Raw genomic sequence first — 19,670 nt, forward strand, 5'->3', positions numbered from 1 at the left:
ACAGGTAAAAACATCATACTTGTAAGAAACCCTGCGTGGTTGCTTACATGACGTATAGATTTTGTCCACATAAAGCTTGTAAAAGATATTTTAAATGTAAAAGAATATTTCATGCATATGCTGTTCAGTTTGTTTACTTTTAATTCTTAACTTTTAAGATAAATCTTATAACCTATAACATTATCAAACAAATTTGCTTATACTCTGTATGACTATTATGTGTCTAAATAAATATCAACTATGATGTGTTTCGACGGATTTGTCCATTTTTCTAGCTATAAAATTGAGAGGTTCAACGGTATGTTATTTGTTTAAGATTCTTGCAGTAGTTAACAAATAGAGTTTGTTTAAAATGTTTAAATGTTAAATATTTTATGTGATTTGGCGCTGCAGTCGCAAGTTGAAGAGTGATGTTAGAAATTTATAAGAAGAGGCTGCACTTTAAAACGACCTTTCTGTTAAATTGTACGCTTCTCTGTTAAGTTGATAGTGGTTGGTATGGGGTTAATATTTTTCAAGATGTAGTTTTTTCGTACTTATAATATTTCATAAAGAGGTATGCAGGAAGTTTTCTAGCTGTCCATAAGTAAAACTGGAGTGTAAAAATGGCAAAACCATTCAGTAAAAAAGCAAATCGCACCGAGGAAGAACTTGATGAGCAGCTGGGGACAGGTAACGAATCGGCTTCTGGAAGCAAAAACTTCAGCAGAGAACAGCTGGATTTATCAAACCTGGATTTAGATTCTGCGACGCTTAGCGAAAACTTTTCTGTTCTAGAAAATGAGCATTTAAATAAAAACGTAGGAAAAATTGATGTTACAGAAGAATTGTGTTTGCAGCACAACCAGCTGGACAATATTCCGTTTACTATTAGCATTTTCTGTAATTTGAAATTTTTAAATGTGAGTAATAACAGGCTGTCGGACATCAGTGACTCTATTTTAGAATTGAAACATTTAACAACATTTATAGCAAGAAATAATTACCTCGGAGATTATTCACTTCCTAAAAAATTTTATACTCTTGGTTCTTTGGAAGTTCTCAATCTTAGTGGTAACACGTTTAAAACGATACCAGCGCAGATAGTAGAGCTACCTCGATTAAGATCTTTGTATATGGGAGGAAATCATATTGAAGAAGTACCACGGTCAATTAAAATGTTGGAAAGGTAAGTATTTTTTAAAGTGTGAGTTATAATGGAACACATCTTAATATGCGTTTCATTATCCTTGCATATTTAGAAAGCATAATTGCAAGGCCGAATTGATTGGGCTGCAATTGCTCCAGGGCTTTAGAATATTTAAGGTTTCAGGGTTCCCTATGAACTTTATTTTAAAGCTATTAAAATATGTCCTCAAGGACCCAATGGAACTTACAACCGGTATTCCATAATTATATGAAAATATATATTTGCTTTATCGTTGTTAGTTTGTTGGAGAACACATTTAATAAAAACGAATCTGCATTTTAACAAAAGCATCTCTGATGCTTTACCGCTGATAAGAAATCTGAATTAACCTTTTAATGGAAATTTTAAATGTTACTTGAAATTTGCTCTGTCACATTGCAAATTTTTATAAATAAAAAAAATAAAAAAAAAATGGTAGAGATGCTTCTGGTTTATTTTGTATTTTTGCAGATTTTCAAAAGATTGTTTTTATATACAAATATTGATAAAAATAGTAAAAACAGAAATAACCAAAGCCATGGTCTTCTCAAGTGTCGATGGCAACAAACTGGATTTGTTATTCACTAGACAGGGTTACACTTGTGCCTTTTAAAATTCTTCAGGTAGCTAGTTTTGGGGACTCTGTTCCTATTTTTAGCATACAGTAGTAGTTTCCCATCATGTTAACATTCAATCCCCCCCCCCCGTACCTTATTCCATTTCTTTTATATCATGATGCATTCTTTCTTGCTGATCTTCATTTAAATTAAATTTTCTGGGAAATGGTTGAGATAAGAATGCAAGAAGTGTTATCAAATGATTGCATATTACATTTTAAAGCTGCTCCAGGAATCTTTCAGTTTGGTTCATGAATTCTTTAAATACAATGTAACAGCAGCTTGTGGATTTCAGGTTCAATAGAAATTTTTGCTTTGATTTTTTTTTTTTCATGTGTAAGTGAAAAACTTTCACTTGAATGAACTGCTTCAATAAGTCTAGTGTTGACGGCCTCCGTAGCCGAGTGGGCAGGAGCGGGAGTGCAGTAGCACACACTCTTTGAGTAGACCGGGGTTCAAGCCCCTGACTGCTGAATACGGTTGATCTGCCAACCCACACTGGACCAGCGTGGCAGATCATGGTCCATTTCCCTCAACATGAATTGTTGAGGAGGCTTCCATCCTGCAGTGGGTTGATAATGGCTGCACTTTACTTTTTTTTTACTTTTTATGCAGTGGGGTTTACAGTCCTTTGTTTTGGTCTACTAGTGGCTTGTTATAATATTCTTTGAACCTGCGTTAACACGTCCTTGGTGGCCATGCTTTCCTTTTCCCATGTTTACTTGTTTGACTATCCCACTTGCACAGAAAACAAGGCATTTTTTGTGTAACCAAGTTGTTGGCCATTAGTAGTAGTGGAAAATGATGCAAGAATGCAAGCTTATATAGCATCAGCCAAAAAAAAAAAAAAAAAAAAAACCATCTATCCATACCCTCCAAGAATTTATCCAGTTCTTCCTTGAATTAGTAGCAGCATTAGTTGAGGCATATGATGCAAGAAAGCAAGCTTATACAGGTAGCCCTCGTTTTGTGCTGGTCCGATTTGTGCCGATTCGCAATAATGCTGATCACAAACCACAATGCCATTTTTATTTATTTTCGCAAATTTTTTATAAATTGAAAGTTTAAAATCATCAGACAATTTATCGGCATCACACTGTGCTATCCACTGTTCACGTGATTTAGGACAATCTGAGGCAATTTGCAATTAGCATCCTTATCAAAGACGAGAAAGATTCCTGCCCTCAAAGTAACCACTCGTGGATGCGGCTAGTAAAGGTCCATGCAGTGAACCATTCAGTTTGATTGTTTACGCTATTTACACACGTTGGAAATTTATTACGCAAACAATTTTTTATTAATTGTGCTATTAATAAATTAAATAATTTATTAATAGCACAATTAATGTGCAGTTTTTGCCAATCATCAGATTGGCAAAAACCTTGTTTTCTGTGCAAGAAAACAACATATCAGTGTGCAGTTTTTGCCAATCGTGTTATAAAGTTTTTAATTTAATAGAATAAAGAAATGTCATGTCTAGTTATTGTTATTTTTGGCACAAGGGCTGTTCAGGCCATATTGCGCCCACCATGTCTGGTAAAAGAATTCATTGAATCCTAGTGCAATATTCAGAGGATGGAATCTGGTGAAAGTCTCCCTAATATGTGTAGGGCTATGAATGTGTGTAGGGCTAATGCTAATAAAATAAAACAATAGATGCAAAGTGGTAGGTAAAATTTTTGGTGCCCAGAACCTAACCCTGCGATTTCCGATTGACTCCATTATATAAAGGGTTCCATTTGCACAGATTCCATTTGTGCCTGTTCCCCCAGGAACCTAACCCCATCGTAAATCAAGGGCTACCTGTACAGCATCAGCCAAAAAAAAAAAAAAACCTCTTCCCATTTCACCCAACTCGTCATTCCAAATGTTATCTAGTTCAGCCTTAAATTTATTTAAGCTATCAACTTCCACAACAGATGAAAGTCTGTTCCAGCAATCAACTACCTGCTGGCTAAAGGCAAACTTCTGCATGTCTATTCTACAACTCTTTCCTCACTTTGAATCTGTTCCCCTCATGTTCTTAATCTCAGCAAGCAGAAGTATCCTGTCAGCATTGAGCCCTCTCAAACCATTCAAAGCCTTATACACCTCGATCAGATCACCTTGCAGGTGCCTAGTCTCCAGATGCTGCAACTTGCAGAACTTAAGCCTTTCTTCGTAAGTGCACCCCTTTGTTCCACTCACCAATCTTGTTGCTCTTCTCTGTACTCATTCTAGCAACTCTACATCCTTCCTAAAATGAGGCCTCCAGACCTGTATACAGTACTCAAGGTGTGGCCTGACCATTGCTACAAAGCGATAATCACCCCGTTGTCTCTGCTAGCAAAATTCCTATATATCATTGACAAAACTCCATGACCTGCTGTGGCAACCTGTCTGCACTGCTCAGAGAACTTCATATCTCATTGCACAATTACCCCCATGTCTTTTTCATTCTCCACACTCCCTGAGTGTAGTACCACACAGTTGGTATGTTTGTCTTGGGTTACTGTTACCCATATGGAGTACTTTGCATTTGTCAATGTTAAACTTCAGTTGCCACTGCTCAGCCCATCGACCCAAATTTTCTAGATCCTGTTGCAGTAGCATACTGTCTTTACTGCCATTAACAACCCTGCCAACCTTTGTATCATCTTCAAACTTGGATATTAAGCCTGCTATAACATCATTGATAAATATACAAAACAATGGGCCCAGAACCAAACCCTGTGGGACTCTGCTAATAACATTAATCCACGTAGAGCAGTGTCCATTTATTACCACTCTCTGTCGTCTCGCACTCAACCATTTCTTTATCCATTTCAGTAACTTGCCCTTAATGCCATACCACTCCAATTTGCACAGCAGTCTTCCGTGAGCAACAGTATCAAAATCTTTCCTGAAATCCAGGTATATGATATCAAAATTATTTTTTGCATCCAGTTCCTTTGTGACCACATCGTAGTATGCAATCAAATTGGTCCAACAAGATTTCCCCTTAAACTGATGCTGTCTGAGTTATTACTGCTGTCTTGTCTAGGTGATCGTGTATCACCTCTTTAACCAGTGATTCCATTATTTTCCCCGGAATAGAAGTTAAACTAATAGGTCTATAATTATTTGTGTCATCCTTTGAACCCCATTTGTGAATTGGGATACATTTTCACATCTCCAGTCCCCAGGGACCTCCCTTGGCTCTAAGGATGCTCCCATAATTATGGCGAAGGGTTTGCTTACTTCACTTGTTGCCTCCTTCATTATAACTGGAATTGATTCCATCTGCCCCCAGATGCCTTTTTTATGTTTAACTTTAACAATTTCTCCCCCACTTTGCTCTCAGTTATTACAAAATCACTTAGCTCTCAGTTGGAGTTTGATAAGCTTCTGGCATTTCCCTCCTTGAATAACTCCTCATGTGTGGATGTAGATGCAAAATACTCATTGTTTATCAGCTGCTTGAATGTTTATCAGCTGATCATCAATAGTCGATCCACCTGTGTTAAGTGGACCAATCTGATTCATCCCCTTCCTTCTAGAGTTTATATAAGTAAAGAACTCCGCTGTTTTTCTTTGCGTCCTTTGCCAAAAATTTCTCATAATCTGCTTTCATCTGTGTAACCTCTTTTGTGACTTGATTACAGACTAGCTCATATCTGCCATTGGCTTCAGTGTCACCTGATAATTTATATGCATCCCATGCATTTTCTTCTCTGCCACGAGCCTCATTAATTCATCCGACATCCATTTAGGCCTGAACTTTGAACAGTATTTCTTGGTTGGTATGAAAAGCTTAGTAGCCTCCAAGATTAAATCCCTGAAGGCTTTCCATTTAGAATTCACCATTGGTAATGTCATCAGTTGATCCCACTGTATAGAATTTAAAAACTGTCTGAGACCACTGTAGTCACCTTTACGAAAACAAAAACCCTTCTCTTTACCCTTGATGGTAGTTACATCTTTAAGTAAATCCCACATCAGTACACTGCGATCACTGTCACCTAGTGGTTCCTTTATCTGCAAAATCTTAATGCATGACTAGAGTAGTAAACTCTTGTCCTAATGGTAGCTGAGCATTCTGGTCTCTTGTCAGAGCTATTGGCCACAACTTTTGCCCAGCTCTGCTCCCACATCTGTAAAAACTAGATGGTTCTGTTGTCACTTCGGCAAAGGATAAAGCTGACCTGCTAGCATCCCATTTTTCTTCCAACTCGTGTATTAATGATCTTGGTAAAACACCTCCCACCATTCCAAACACACTCCATTCAGTACCTCCTGTGGTCTTCTGTCAAAAGAATGTCAGAAGGATTTTGACAAATCTTGATGCTAAGGAAGCTCCAGGTCCTGATGGCATTTCTTCACTTGTTCTCAAAACCTGTGCTCCTGAACTTACTCCTGTTCTTTGCCACCTTTTTTCACTTTCTTATTTCAAAGATGTTTTTCTTTCTGCTTGGAAATTTGCTCATATCCAGCCAGTCCCTAAAAAGGGTGACAAATCCCTCCCATTCATTTATCGTCCCATTGAAATTACTTTTACACCTAAATTAATGAAGAAATCAATTAATTGCCAACTCTTAAACTACCTAGAACCTTCTGTCTGATCAATGATCGCCTGTATGGATTCAGTCAGTGTTGATTCACTGGGGATATTCTGGCTTATGTTACCCATTTATGGACAAATTCAGTGGAAAAGTTTGGTGAAACACAAGCAGTTGCTCTAGACATCTCAAAGACTTTCAGTCATGTTTGGCATAAAGGTCTTCTAAACAAGCTTACATCTCATGGTTTGCAACTGCTTTTTGTAATTGGTTATCCAGTTTTTTATCTAATCACTCACTGGGGGTGATGGTAGGCGGCTCTCTGTCTTCTAACTTCTCCACTAATGCTGGTGTTTCCCAAGGTTCAATTCTTTCCCCCACTCTTGTATATTAATGAACTTCCATTCACTGGAAATCCTATCCATAGTTTTGCCGATGATAGCACATTGCATTCTAATTTGAGAAACCTTGCCCTCCTCAATCAGCTTCAACTCCTCGAATATCCGCTACCAATTCCTTAAATGCTGATCTCTGGATAATTCTCCATTGGGGTAAGACAACTTAGTTGATTTCAATCCTTTTAAAACTCGGTTTTGTCTTATATCTTGCAAAAAGGATTCTTCTGCTCCTATGCTTATCTTTGGTGACACTCCGATTTCCAGGCAAAACGATATCTCTTTTGGGTATTACCTTGACTTCTAATCTCTCTTGACACAAGCACATTACAAATATTGCTTCCTCTGCATCTAAAAAATTTGGTTTTCTCTTTTGCTCTCGGTGTTACTTTTCTTCCAAACAGCTGTTCACTCTGTACAAATTGCAAATTTGCCCTACCATGGAATATTGTTTCCACATCTGGGGTGTTGCTCCCAAAACCTCTCTCAGGTTTCTAGATTCCATTCAGAAGAGGGCAGTTATGTTAATTAATGACTCAACTCTGTCTCTCCATTCACTGTCTCTTAGTCGTACTGTTTCTGCTGCATGCCTTTGCTACAGATTCTTCCATGGGCGCTGTTCTTCTGAATTCACTTCTATAACTCCCACTTTCAAAACAGTCCGAACACTTGCCACCAACATCCATTTACTGTCCAACTTCCAACTCACAGAACCAAGTTTTCATCTTCCTCGTTTATTCATTCAACTGCCATTTTCTGGAACAACCTTCCTTCATATGTCTTTCCTGAAAATTACAGTGTACAGAAGTTCAAGTCTAATGTCAACAAATATCTTCTCTCGTCTTCTCAACCTCCAACCCAAGCACGGTACTATGTACTGTAGGTTCTAATACCTCATGTTTGGGGTTTTCATAAAAAAAAAAAAAAAATCACTGCTGATAATCAGATCAAGCTTATTACTCTCTGGTTGCCCCTCTAACATGTTGCTGTAGAAAGCAATCCTCCAATAAATCCACAAATGTCTTGCTAGTGTGCGAGTGACCAATCCACAAGTTCGAGTCAATATCTTTAAAGTTACTCTCATTACAAGACATTCTCATTTACTGGCCCATTCTGTTTCTCCACAACTGTTCATTATACTCATAAGAGTCATTAGACCTATAACATAATCCTACTCTTATTTTCCCTTTCCCATTGTTTATGTTGCACCAAACAGACTCAACATTGCACTGTCCACCTGTGTCAACTGGATGCACTTCCTTAGATTTTGTTTTTTAACTAACAGCATAACCCTTCCTCCCTTCCTACCCTGTGTGTCCTTTCTGTATTCCCTAAATTCTAATTCAAACATTTCTCCAGTCCAACATTCCTAACAGTGAGGTAATTTTCCAAGGAAAATTACCTCACTGTTAGGAATGTTGGACTGGAGAAAGTCAAGTTGCAAAGAGAGGAAGTCAAAGAGCTCCAAGTGATTAGTGGAGATGGGAGAATGGTAGAGACAACAGATGAATTTGACAAAATGAGGTAGAGAGATTTTAAGCCAGAGAAGATCAAAGAGAGGAGATTCGAAATTGCCAAGTCTCTGATAGGGAATATCAGAACGGACATATGCACAAGTACCACCTATGAGGCGAAAGGAATCAAACAGCGAATAATTTGGGCATCTGAAATGAGCAGTAGTTGAATCAACCGATAACTGAGATTCTGTCAGAAAAAGTACATGGGGTTTGGCAGACTGCAAGTGGAAATGGACATTGTTGAGATTAGAATTGAGATCACGTATATTTGCATCTGAGCAAGAGGAAGAATTTCATCAGCATTCAGTTTACCCAATCTATTCAAATTAGGCACCAGCGAGGTGATCTGATAGAGGTGTATAAAGCCTTGAATGGTTTGAACATGCTCAATGCTGATGGGGCATTGAGCCTGAGAGGGCATAAATTCAAATTGAGGAAAGACAGATGTAGGATAGATGTGCGGAAATTTGCCTTTAGCCAGCAGGTAGAGTTGGTTGGTGGAATAGACTTCCATCCCTTGTTGTGGAAGTTGATAGCCTAAATAAATTTTAGGCTCAGCTGGACAGGTATTTAGAATGAAAGGAGGGGGTGAAGTGGAAGTGGTTTTTTTTTTTTTTTGGCTGATGCTGCATAAGCTTGCTTTCTTGCATCATATGCCTCTGCTAAAGCCTTAAACACCTAGTCTCCAGATGCTTCATTTTGCAGAATCAAAGCTATTTTTTGGTAAGGGTACCCTTATGTTCCCTCACTAATCTTGTCCTTCTCTGTACCTGTTCCAACAGATCCACATCCTTCCTAAATTGAGGTGTCCAGTATTCAAGATATGGCTAACAATTGCTTTAATACAACTGAATAATCACCTTGTCCCTGTTGGCAAAATTTCTCTATATTATTGGAAAAACCCCATGAGCTGCCCTATCTGCACTGCACAAAACTTTGTATCTGATTGCACAATTATCCCTAGCTCTTTTTCATTTTAGACTGTCTTCAGTGGTGGTTCAACATAGCTGGTACATTAATCTGGGATTACTCTCCTCAAATGAAGTATCTTGCATTTGTTAATATTAAACTTCAATTGCCCCTTCTCAGCTCATGTGCCTAATTTGTCTAGATCTTGCAGTAACTTATCCTGATTACTGTGTTTAACCATGCTGCCAACCTTCATATCATCTGCAAACTTAGACATTAAACCTGATATGCCTTTATTGATGGCATTTGATAAATTAGCATTAGCATTAGTAGAGGCATTTGATGCAAGAAAGCAAGCTTATGCAGCATCAGCCAAAAAAAAAACAAAAAAAAAACCCACTTCCACTTCACCCCTCTGTTCGTTCAAAATACCTGTCCAGCTGAGCCTTAAACTTATTTAGGCTATCAACCTCCACCACAAGGGATGGAAGTCTGTTCCACCAACCAACCACCCGCTGGCTAAAGGCAAATTTCCGCACGTCTATCCTACATCTGTCTTTCCTCAATTTGAATTTATGCCCTCTCAGGTGATTTTTCTGAGCTAGAGGAAGAATCCCATCAGCATTGAGCATGCTTAGACCATTCAAGGCTTTATACACCTCTATCAGATCACCTCGCTGGTGCCTAGTCTCCAGACACTATAATTTGCAAAACTTAAGCCTTTCTTCGTAAGAGCACCCCTTTGTTCCATCCACTAATCTTGTTGCCCTTCTCTGTACTCGTTCCAGCAGCTCTACATCCTTCTTGAAATGAGGCCTCCAGACCTATATACAGTACTCTAGGTGTGGCCTGACCATTGCCTTATACAATGGAATAATCACCTCCTTATCCCTGCTGGAAAAATTCCTGTATATCATTGACAATACTCCATGAGCTACTCTTGCAGCCCGTCTGCACTGCTCAGAGAACTTCATATCTGCCTGCACAACCACCCCCAAGTCCCTTTCATTCTCTACCACTGTCAGTGGTAGAGAATGAAACGTTGCTACGTTGCTCTGGGGTTGCTGTTTCCCATGTGTAGTACTTTACATTTGTCAATGTTAAACTTCATTTGCCACCTCTCAGCCCATCTGCTCAACCTTTCCAGATCCTGTTGCAGCAGCATAGTGTCAGTAGTGTCCTTGACAACCCTGCCAACCTTTGTATCATCTGCAGACTTGGACATTAAGCTTGATATACCATCATCAATATCATTTATAAATACAGAAAACAATAATGGACCCAACACTGAGCCCTGAGGGACTCCACTAATAACATTAGTCCACGATGAGCAGTGTCCAAATAATGTACCATTTGTGTAGTTTCACACTCAGGGCAGTGGAGAATGAAAAATCTGAGAGTAATTGTGCAGTCAGATATGGAATTCTCTTAGCAGTGCAAACAGGTTGCCAGTAGAGCTAATGGGGGTGAAAGCTTGTGCCATCAAATTTCCTGAATATCACTGATATACAGGAATTTTGAAAGCATGGATATGGGTGATTATCCCATTGTATAAAGAAATAGTTAGACTACATCTTGAGTACTGCATACAGGTGTGGAAGCCTCATATGAGGAGTGATGTGGATTTGTTGGAATGAGTGCAGAGAAAGCAACAAGATTAGTGAGTGGGGAAAAGAGAGCTCTTACCAGGAAAGGCTTCTGAGTTCCATAAATTGTAGTATCTGAAGACCAGGCACCTGCAAGGAGATTGATTGAGGTGTTTAAGACTGAGCTTATGAGAAAGAAATTCAGTGCGAACCAGAAGAACAGTTACTGGGTTTAATGAGTAATTAACTAACAAGTAACAGGAGCTTTCGAATTTAAGTATCTCTTCGTCTGCTGCATAAAATATAAAATACAATATGTGAATACATACATAAATATAAAAAATGTTACAGATGGAATGGCAGAGCATTGTCACTTAACTGAGAGCTTACTCATTGGAATTGAGTAAGCACACTTGCCAGTGGAATCCTTCCTCTTTTTCAGACAGCACAAGGGTGGGAGCATAGATTGGGAAGGAATGGTTGTAGGATAGATGTGAGGGGAATGGTTAATTCTCGTTTAATATGGTACTTAGAATCAAATGACCTTCTCTCCAACATACAGTGCGGCTTCCGAAGGAACCGGTCCACTTTGGACCATCTTATTAGATTGGAAGCATCCATCCGGGATGCTTTCCTAAAACGTGAACACTTGGTGTCGGTGTTCTTTGACATGGAGAAAGCGTATGACACAACTTGGAGATTTGGCATCTTAAAAGATCTGCATAGCCTTGGCCTTAGGGGGCAACTCCCCATTTTTATTAAAAACTTTTTAGCCAATCGATCTTTCCAAGTTCGTGTGGGATCCTCACTCTCTCGTTCCTTCAGCCAAGAGGAGGGAGTACCACAAGGATCAGTATTAAGTGTCACGCTTTTTGCCATCAAAGTGAATTCCATCACAGAACAACTTCCTCCAACTGTAAACTATGCCCTCTATGTTGATGACTTTAGCATATTTTGTCAGTCATGCAACATGAGGGTTATTGAAAGACAACTGCAGAAAGCTATTGATCGCCTCAACTCCTGGGCTCTTGCTAATGGCTTCAGGTTCTCGCCGGAGAAGACCGTTTGCGTACACTTTTGTCGTAAGCGTAATCTTCATCCTGAGCCTGAATTAAAGCTCGGACAAAATGTAATTCCAATAGCAGCGGACACAAAATTCTTGGGACTCGTATTCGATAAAAAGCTGACCTTTCTGGATCACATCCGTCAACTCCGCACAAAGTGCACAAGAGGGCTAAATATTCTGCGCTCTCTTTCCTCAACATCTTGGGGTGCGGATCGATGCACCCTACTACGCATCTATCGTGCACTTGTACGATCCAGACTGGATTACGGGTCCCTGGTATACAATTCGGCCAGAGACAGTGTACTTCGTTGGCTCGATCCTGTCCATCATCTGGCTCTCCGTACCGCTATTGGAGCATATCGCACATCTCCTGTCCAGAGCTTATACGTCGAAGCAAACGAACCGCCATTATTGCTTCGACGTAAGCAGTTGTCTCTAAACTACGCTCTAAAACTGAAATCCCTGCCAGACCACCCTACGTGGCTAACCGTTTTTGAGCCACGATGGGAAAATTTGTACAACACCCGTAAGACTGCCAATCGTCCTTTTGGTATTCGTGTCCAAGAGCTACTCAAAGAACTTAATATAAAGGTAGACAGGGTTGCCCAAACACCAAAGCAACCCCTTCCACCCTGGCATGCTCATGTCCCGGCATGTGACTTGTCCCTTCGAAATTGGGGAAAGTCGGACACTCCATCGTCTGTCTACCTGCAGCTTTTTTCAGCACACCGAGCTGAACATTCTGACTTCGCGCCAGTCTACACAGACGGGTCGAAGTCAGAATCATATGTGGGATCTGCTGCTGTCTTTACAGACAGCACTACATCGGAGCAGATTCCCTCTGAATGCAGCATATTTACTGCAGAGCTGCACGCTATAGAGTTAGCCTTGGATCACATTAGTGAATGCCAATACCAACGGTTCATTTTGTATACCGACGCTCTCAGCGTGTTACAGGCTTTAATATCTGTGAGATATAATTCTCATCCAGTTCTGTCTAGCATTCAGCAGAAGATTCACGTTCTCCATGAACGTGAATATGATATCCGCTTCTGCTGGATTCCTAGCCACATTGGGATTAGGGGAAATGATTTGGCTGACGCCGCAGCCAAATCAGCAATTCCCAATAATGACCACTGCCTGTTAGTCCCCTATACAGACTACAGGCAAATAATACATCAAAAGATACATTCCCAATGGCAGGATTCGTGGAATAGACAGACTGCGAATAAGTTATATCATATAAAACCTGTAATTGAACCGTGGCAGTCTAGTCTGCGCAGGAATCGTAAGGAGGAAGTTGTTCTTGCCCGGACCCGCATAGGACACAGTCATTTAACTCATTCGTTTTTGCTGAGGGCTGATGACCCTCCTATGTGTGTGTCCTGTGGCACAATCCTAACGATTAGACACCTTTTAATTGACTGTCCAGATTTTAGCAGCACCCGTTTTACCGCTTTTAGTCATCTGACTGAGCCTTATACACTCAGTCAGATTTTATCCGACAATGACAACGTGTCTGCTGTTTTTAGCTATTTTAAATCAATAAAAGTTTTTAATTGTATTTAAAATTTGTTATTGTTATCTCTTTATTGATTTAATTTTTATATATTTGTTATTATTTATCTGGACATGGTGACCTAACTAATTAGGTCACCGAGAATTTAAACTTTTAAATATTGCATAGTCTTGGCGCATTATGGCCACAGCTGCCAATGCGCCAATAAAAAACCAAAAACAAACGATAGATGTGAGGGAAAATTTCCCTTCAGCCAATGGGTAGTCAGAACAGACTTCCATGTGGTGTTGTGTTGGTGGTGTATAGTTTGAATAAATTCAAGGAAGAACTAATTTTCTTACATCATTTGCCACTACCAGTACGCGACGCCTCCGTAGCCAGGTGGGAAGGAGCAGCAGTGCATAGCACACTCTTCTCGATTAGACTGGGGTTCGAGCCCATGACCACCAAATACGGAGGATGCAGAAAGGTCAGGGAATGACCACCGCATATTCCGGAGCAATATGGCCTTAGTTGCTAATGCTCCAAATAACAAACTACCAGTACTAAATAGAGAAAACAACGGGCCCAGCACTGAATCCTTGGGATTCAATTAATAACATTAGTCCATGATGAGCAGTGCTAATTGATACTTACTTTCACTTATCCCTTTATTCATAGTAACAACTTGCCTTCACGCTGCTCCAGTTTTCTATAGCAATCTTCCATGTGCAACAGTATCAAAAGCTTTTCTGAAATCTAAATATATGGTGTCAAATCCATGCTGCAACTGCAGTATATTGGTCTCGCTTTACTTCTTTAATGAATGACTTTATTTTCACTGGAATATGTTAAAGCAAATAAGTCTAATTACTCATAATCTTTTAGTCTCCCCCACTCATGAATTGGGGATACAGTTGCACATCTCCAGTCCATAGGGACTGTCTCTGAATCCAAGGATGTTCTCATAATTATGGTTAAAAGTTTGCTTACCTTTTCTATTGACTCCCTTTTTGTAATTGGATAGATCCAATTCACCACAGATGCCTGTTTTATGTTTAGCTTCAATTTTTCTTCCATTTTCCATTCAGTTATCACAAAATCATTTCCCTCAAAACAATTGATAAAGTTCTCTCATTCCTATCCCTAAAAAAGTTTATCACGTGTGAATGTAGATGCAAAATTCAGTTTATCAACAACCTGAGCTGTATCATCAACAGTTAAACCATTCCTATCTAGTGGATCAATGTGATTCATTTCCTTCCTTCTAGTGTTTACATAAATAAAGAAATCTTTGCTGCTTTTCTTTGCATTGTTTGCCGGAGACATTCTGTCCTAGCTTGCCTAACCTCCTTTATGATTTGATTGCCAACCAGTTTAAATCTACTATGGGCTTCTCTGTTACTCAATAATTTATATGCATCCCATGTATTTTCTATCTGTTTGCAAGTCTTGCTTCTCTGTCATTTCAGCTCATCTGATATTGCCTTTAAAATTCTATTGCCTTTAAAAAAATCTGTTTCTTCAGAAATAGAGAATTCAGGACTTCTCTATTTCTGAAGATCAGCCAGAGGGATCATTGAATGGTTCATCAGTCACTCATATGTGCACACAATGAGGGGGAGCTAAATTCCCTCCAAGGACTTTGTTTTTATAATTGCACTGCCACATGACACTTGTAAAAGCTACTGATGTGGAACATACAAGCCCTCCCCCAAATTAAATTTTGTGTATCACTGGTCACTCTCTTATGCTACCTGATCATTAAGATTAGTTGTTCACATGACTGAAGAACTAACAAAGGTTTAGGAATGTGGTGCTGATGGCAAAGGTAATTATTGCAGTGTAATAAAAAAAAAAACAAACAAAAAAGTTAAACTGCAGCCATTATCAACCCACTGCAGAATGGAAGCCTCAACAATTCATTGCTGAGGGAAATAGACCATAATTTGCCACGCTGGTCCAGTGCAGGTTGGCAGATTGACCGTATTTAGCAGTCAGGGGCTTGAACCCCAGTCTATTCAAAGAGCCCCAGTCTATACTACACTCCCACTCCTGACCACTCAGCTACGGAGTCAGTGTAATAATTACTAGTGGCATATGATGCAAGAAAGCAAGCTTATACAGCATCAGCCAAAAAAAAAAAAAAAAAAACTTCACATTCACCTATCTTTCCATTTGCTCCAAACATTTGTCCAGTTCTTCCTTAAATTTATTTAAGCTATCAACTTCCACAACAACAGATGGAAATTTGTTCCAGCGATCAACCACTAGCTGGCTAAAGGCAAATTTCCATGCATCTATTCTGCAATTATGTTTCCATTTATGCTCCTCCAAGTGTGTAATATGAGCAAGTGAAAGAATCCTTTTAGCATTGAGCTTGCTCAAACCATTCAAAGCCTTGTACACCTCAATCAGATTGCCTTGCAGGTGCCTTCACCAGATGCTGCAGTTTTCAGAACTGAAGAATTTCTTGGTAAGAGCACCCCTTTATTCCCTCACCAATCTAGGAGCACTCCTGTATTTGTTCAATCAGCTCTACATCCTTCCTAAAATGAGGCTTCTAGATCTGTATGCAGTACTCAAGATGTGGCCTGACTATTGCCTTATACAAAGGGATAATCACTTCCTTATCCTTGCTAGCAAAGTTTCTCTATATCATTGACAAGACCCCATGAGCTGCTGTGGCAGCCTGTGTGCACTGCTTTGAAAACTTCATATCTGATGTCACAGTTATCCCCAGGTCTTTTATTCTCCACTACCCGAGTGTAGTACCACACGGTTGGTACGTTACTCTGGGGTTACTGCTAACCATATGCATATTTTGCATTTGTCAATGTTAAACTTCAGTTGCTACCTCTCAGCCCATCTGTCCAACTTTTCCAGATCCTGTTGCAGCAGCCTACTGGCGTTACTGTCAGATGATAGTAAGGTTGGCAGGGTTGTTATATTAACAACCCTGCCAACCTTAGTATCATCTGCAACCTTGGACATTAAGCCTGTTATACCTTCATCAATATCATTGATAAGTATAGAAAACAACAGTGGTCCCAACACAGCCTTGGGGACTCCACTAATAACATTAGTCCACAACAATCAGTGTCCGTTGATTACCACTCTGTCTTCTCGCACTCAACCATCCTATTATCCATAGCAGCAACTTTCTCTTAATGCCATAATGCTCCAGTTTGTACAGCAGCCTTTTATGTGCAACAGTATTAAAAGCTTCCCTGAAATCCAAGTATTTGATATCAAAATTATTTTTTGCATCCAGTTTCTTTGTAACCATATAGTATCCAATCAAATTTGTCAGACAAGACTTTCTCTTAAATTCATGCTGTCTGAATTATTACTGCAGTCTTGTCTAGATGATTCTGCAATGGTGACTCCATTACTTTCCTTGGAACAGCAGTTAAATTTACAGGTCTTGATAAAATTAATAGCAAAGCTTAACTGACTGTACTCACCTGAAATAACCCACTTAGTTGTATGGTATTTATGATGAAAGTTGTGGAAATTAATTAAATTGCATAAAAATAAATTGTTATATTATAAATAGAGTAGACTATTAAAACTGTAATTAAAACTATAATATCTATACTAGTGGTTTTAGAACTTTTTTTAATAACGGCACCCCCTAAGTAATTTTTAATTTTGTGGAACCCCTACTCAAATTTTCTGCGTAGGTAGGTATGAGTGTGTGAGAACATCAATTATAGAGCACCACAAAATTAAAAAGATACTGTACACTTTTTTATAATGAAATAAATATATAAATTAAAAAAAATAAGTTTAAGTTACTTAAACCCAAATTACATGGCACCCCTGGAATGTTGTTGCGGCACCCTGTTTGAAAACCACTGATCTATACTATAATGTAATTAACTATAATATATTAATTGAATTTCCACAACTTTCTCCTTAAACACCATACAACTAAGTGGGTCATTTGAGGTGAGTATCGTTACCGCTTTGCTATTAATTTTTATCAAGTTGAATTTCAAAATAATGGTACATTAAGAAGTTCTATCAATTAACTAAATTAACAGGTCTTTAATTACTTTGTCACCCTTTGATCCCTGAATCCAAGGATACTCTCATAATTATGGCTAAGAGTTTGCTTACTTCCTTAGTTGCCTCCTTAATATAACTGGATAGATCCCATCCACCCCAGGTGCCTTTCTTATGTTTAACTTGAACAAATTCTTCTCCACTTTCCTCTCAGTTATTGCAAAGTCATTTGGCTCCCTATTATAGTTTGATAAACTTCTTGGCCTCCACTTCTATACAGAATTCCTCATGTGTGAATGTAGATGCAAAATACTCATTCAGTTTTCAGCTATCAGAGCAATATCATCAATAGTCAAACAATTGATATCAAGTGGACCAATCTGATGCATTCCCTTCCTTCTAGAGCTTACATGGATAAAGAAGTCTTTACTGTTTTTCTTTGCATCCTTTGCCAAAGATTTCTTGTAATGTGCCTTCTCCTACCTACCTAACCTCCATTGTGACTTGAATATAGACTTGCTTATATCTACCAAAAGGTGCCTGTGTTGCCTGATAATTTATATGCATCCCATGTATTTTTCTTCTCTGCCATTAACCCCGGGGGCTCACATCTGGTGAGTATGGGCTTGGCAAACCCAGGGTCCTGAGCTGGATATCATCATTCTTCTCTTTCTTGGTGATTCCTTTGTAATTCTCTCTCTCTTTCTCTCTCTCTCTCTCTCTCTCCTCCTCTCTCTTCTTTCTTTCTCAGGGGGTAACTGGGGAATTTTTTTTTGGCTGGTGCAGCATAAGGCTCAGGCTTCCTTGTACCATATGGCTAATAATAATAATAATAATAATAATGAGTCTCATTAGTTCATCTGAAATCCATTTATGCCTAAACCTTGAGCAGTTTCTTAGTTTGTATGAAAAGCCTAGTAGTTTCTATACTTGTGTTAAAAAAAAAGAGATTATTCTCTTGTCTTCTCTAAGGTCTTTAATAGTTGTTGCAATGCCCACTCATCTTTCTATAAGATTCTTTCCATTATTATCTTTATTAATTATTATTTACTATTAATTATTTTATTTAATACTTTAAAGTTAATTTTAAATAATAATTTAATTTAAATAATTATTTTAACAGGATCGACAGTAAATGCTGTCAGAATATCAGTTATTATTATTATTATTATTAGCTATATGGTGCAAGGAAACCTGAAGCTTATGCTGCGCCAGCCAAAAAAAAAAATTTCTGAATCACACAGACAGACAGAGACAGACACAGAGAGAGAAAGTCAGAAGTAGAAGGAAATCGTCAAGAAAAAGAATGATGATATCCATTTTCAGGATCCTGGGTGTGGCAAGCCCATACTCGCTAGATGTGAGCCCCTGGCTGAGTTAGTCAGTCTTAGGTGAGAGTAGCATGGTTTTTTTTTTCCAGAAACTTGTTTTTTCATCCAGCAAATAGCAAATTAACCACAGAACACGTGCAATTTATAGACATATATATGGTGCAATATGTCCTTAGTTGCTGATGTGCCTGAAGTCATACATCAAACCATACTCTGGAAATAAATCTTTCACCATGTCTAAGTGGTAATGTCATTGGTACCTTATACTATTGATACGCAAGAGAATAGTGCAGTAGTGATTCGTCCTAGGTAAAAACTTCAGTACTTCAGACTGGAAACCAATAATTTGCAAAAATCTTTCCTCTTTTATCAAATGAATGACTTATGGAAACAGATTTATGGAACATCCTATATAAACATTTTTATGTTTGTCCATCTGCAGATGGAAGGTTCTTGCTGATGAGAACATAGAGAAATGATTGATGGGCAAGTAATTGAATTAAATTTTTTTTTGTCTGTTGGATTTTGTTTTTAAGCCTCTACTAAAAAGTGTACAATTTTAAACATTAGAAAATAAAAATTACATAAAATGTGACATTACTGTTACGAAAACTGCTCAGGTTCAATAAAAATATAAAATGGTGATAAAAAAAATAAAGTCCAACACTAGTGAGTTGGAAGATCATTTGATTCTTGCTTTCTCTGAATTGTGCGTTACTTAACCAATTGCTACAAGGTTGAATTACCTCTTACAAAGATAGCTTGAAGGGCAGGACTTGTTGCTTAGTACTGACCCCTCACAAAAAAAAAAGAAAATATATCTTAGTTTATAATTTATAAACTTAAATAATTTAATGAATGAAACATGTTACTTACTTAAATGTATATGAAATAAATATTTAGGACAGAAGCCTCAAGATACAAGCTATGTAACGTAGTACTCTTTGGCCAACAACAACAACAAAAAAAGTAATTCTATTAAAATTATTTGAATATTCTGTTTTATAGGAGTATCTTCTCCCAAGACAACTTAAAGTGGCCCCCCCCTCAGTAAG

At 38.5% G+C, this 19,670-nt stretch overlaps 1 protein-coding gene across 1 annotated transcript in view; it reads left to right on the forward strand.

Annotated features, from left to right (window-relative positions):
* Positions 1-475: 475 nt before the first annotated feature.
* LOC150080128 (leucine-rich repeat-containing protein 58) overlaps positions 476-19,670 on the forward strand; it is a 58,193-nt gene continuing 38,998 nt past the window's right edge. Inside the window, exon 1 of the mRNA XM_090381548.1 lies at positions 476-1,168. Within this exon, the coding sequence (XP_090237674.1) occupies positions 606-1,168 (563 nt within the window). The 5' untranslated portion in view covers positions 476-605. The remainder of the gene's footprint in view (positions 1,169-19,670) is intronic.

This window comes from Mastigoproctus giganteus, chromosome 9, assembly GCF_048544385.1.
Source record: "Mastigoproctus giganteus isolate SK-2022 chromosome 9, ASM4854438v1, whole genome shotgun sequence".
Lineage (NCBI taxonomy): Eukaryota > Metazoa > Arthropoda > Arachnida > Uropygi > Thelyphonidae > Mastigoproctus > Mastigoproctus giganteus.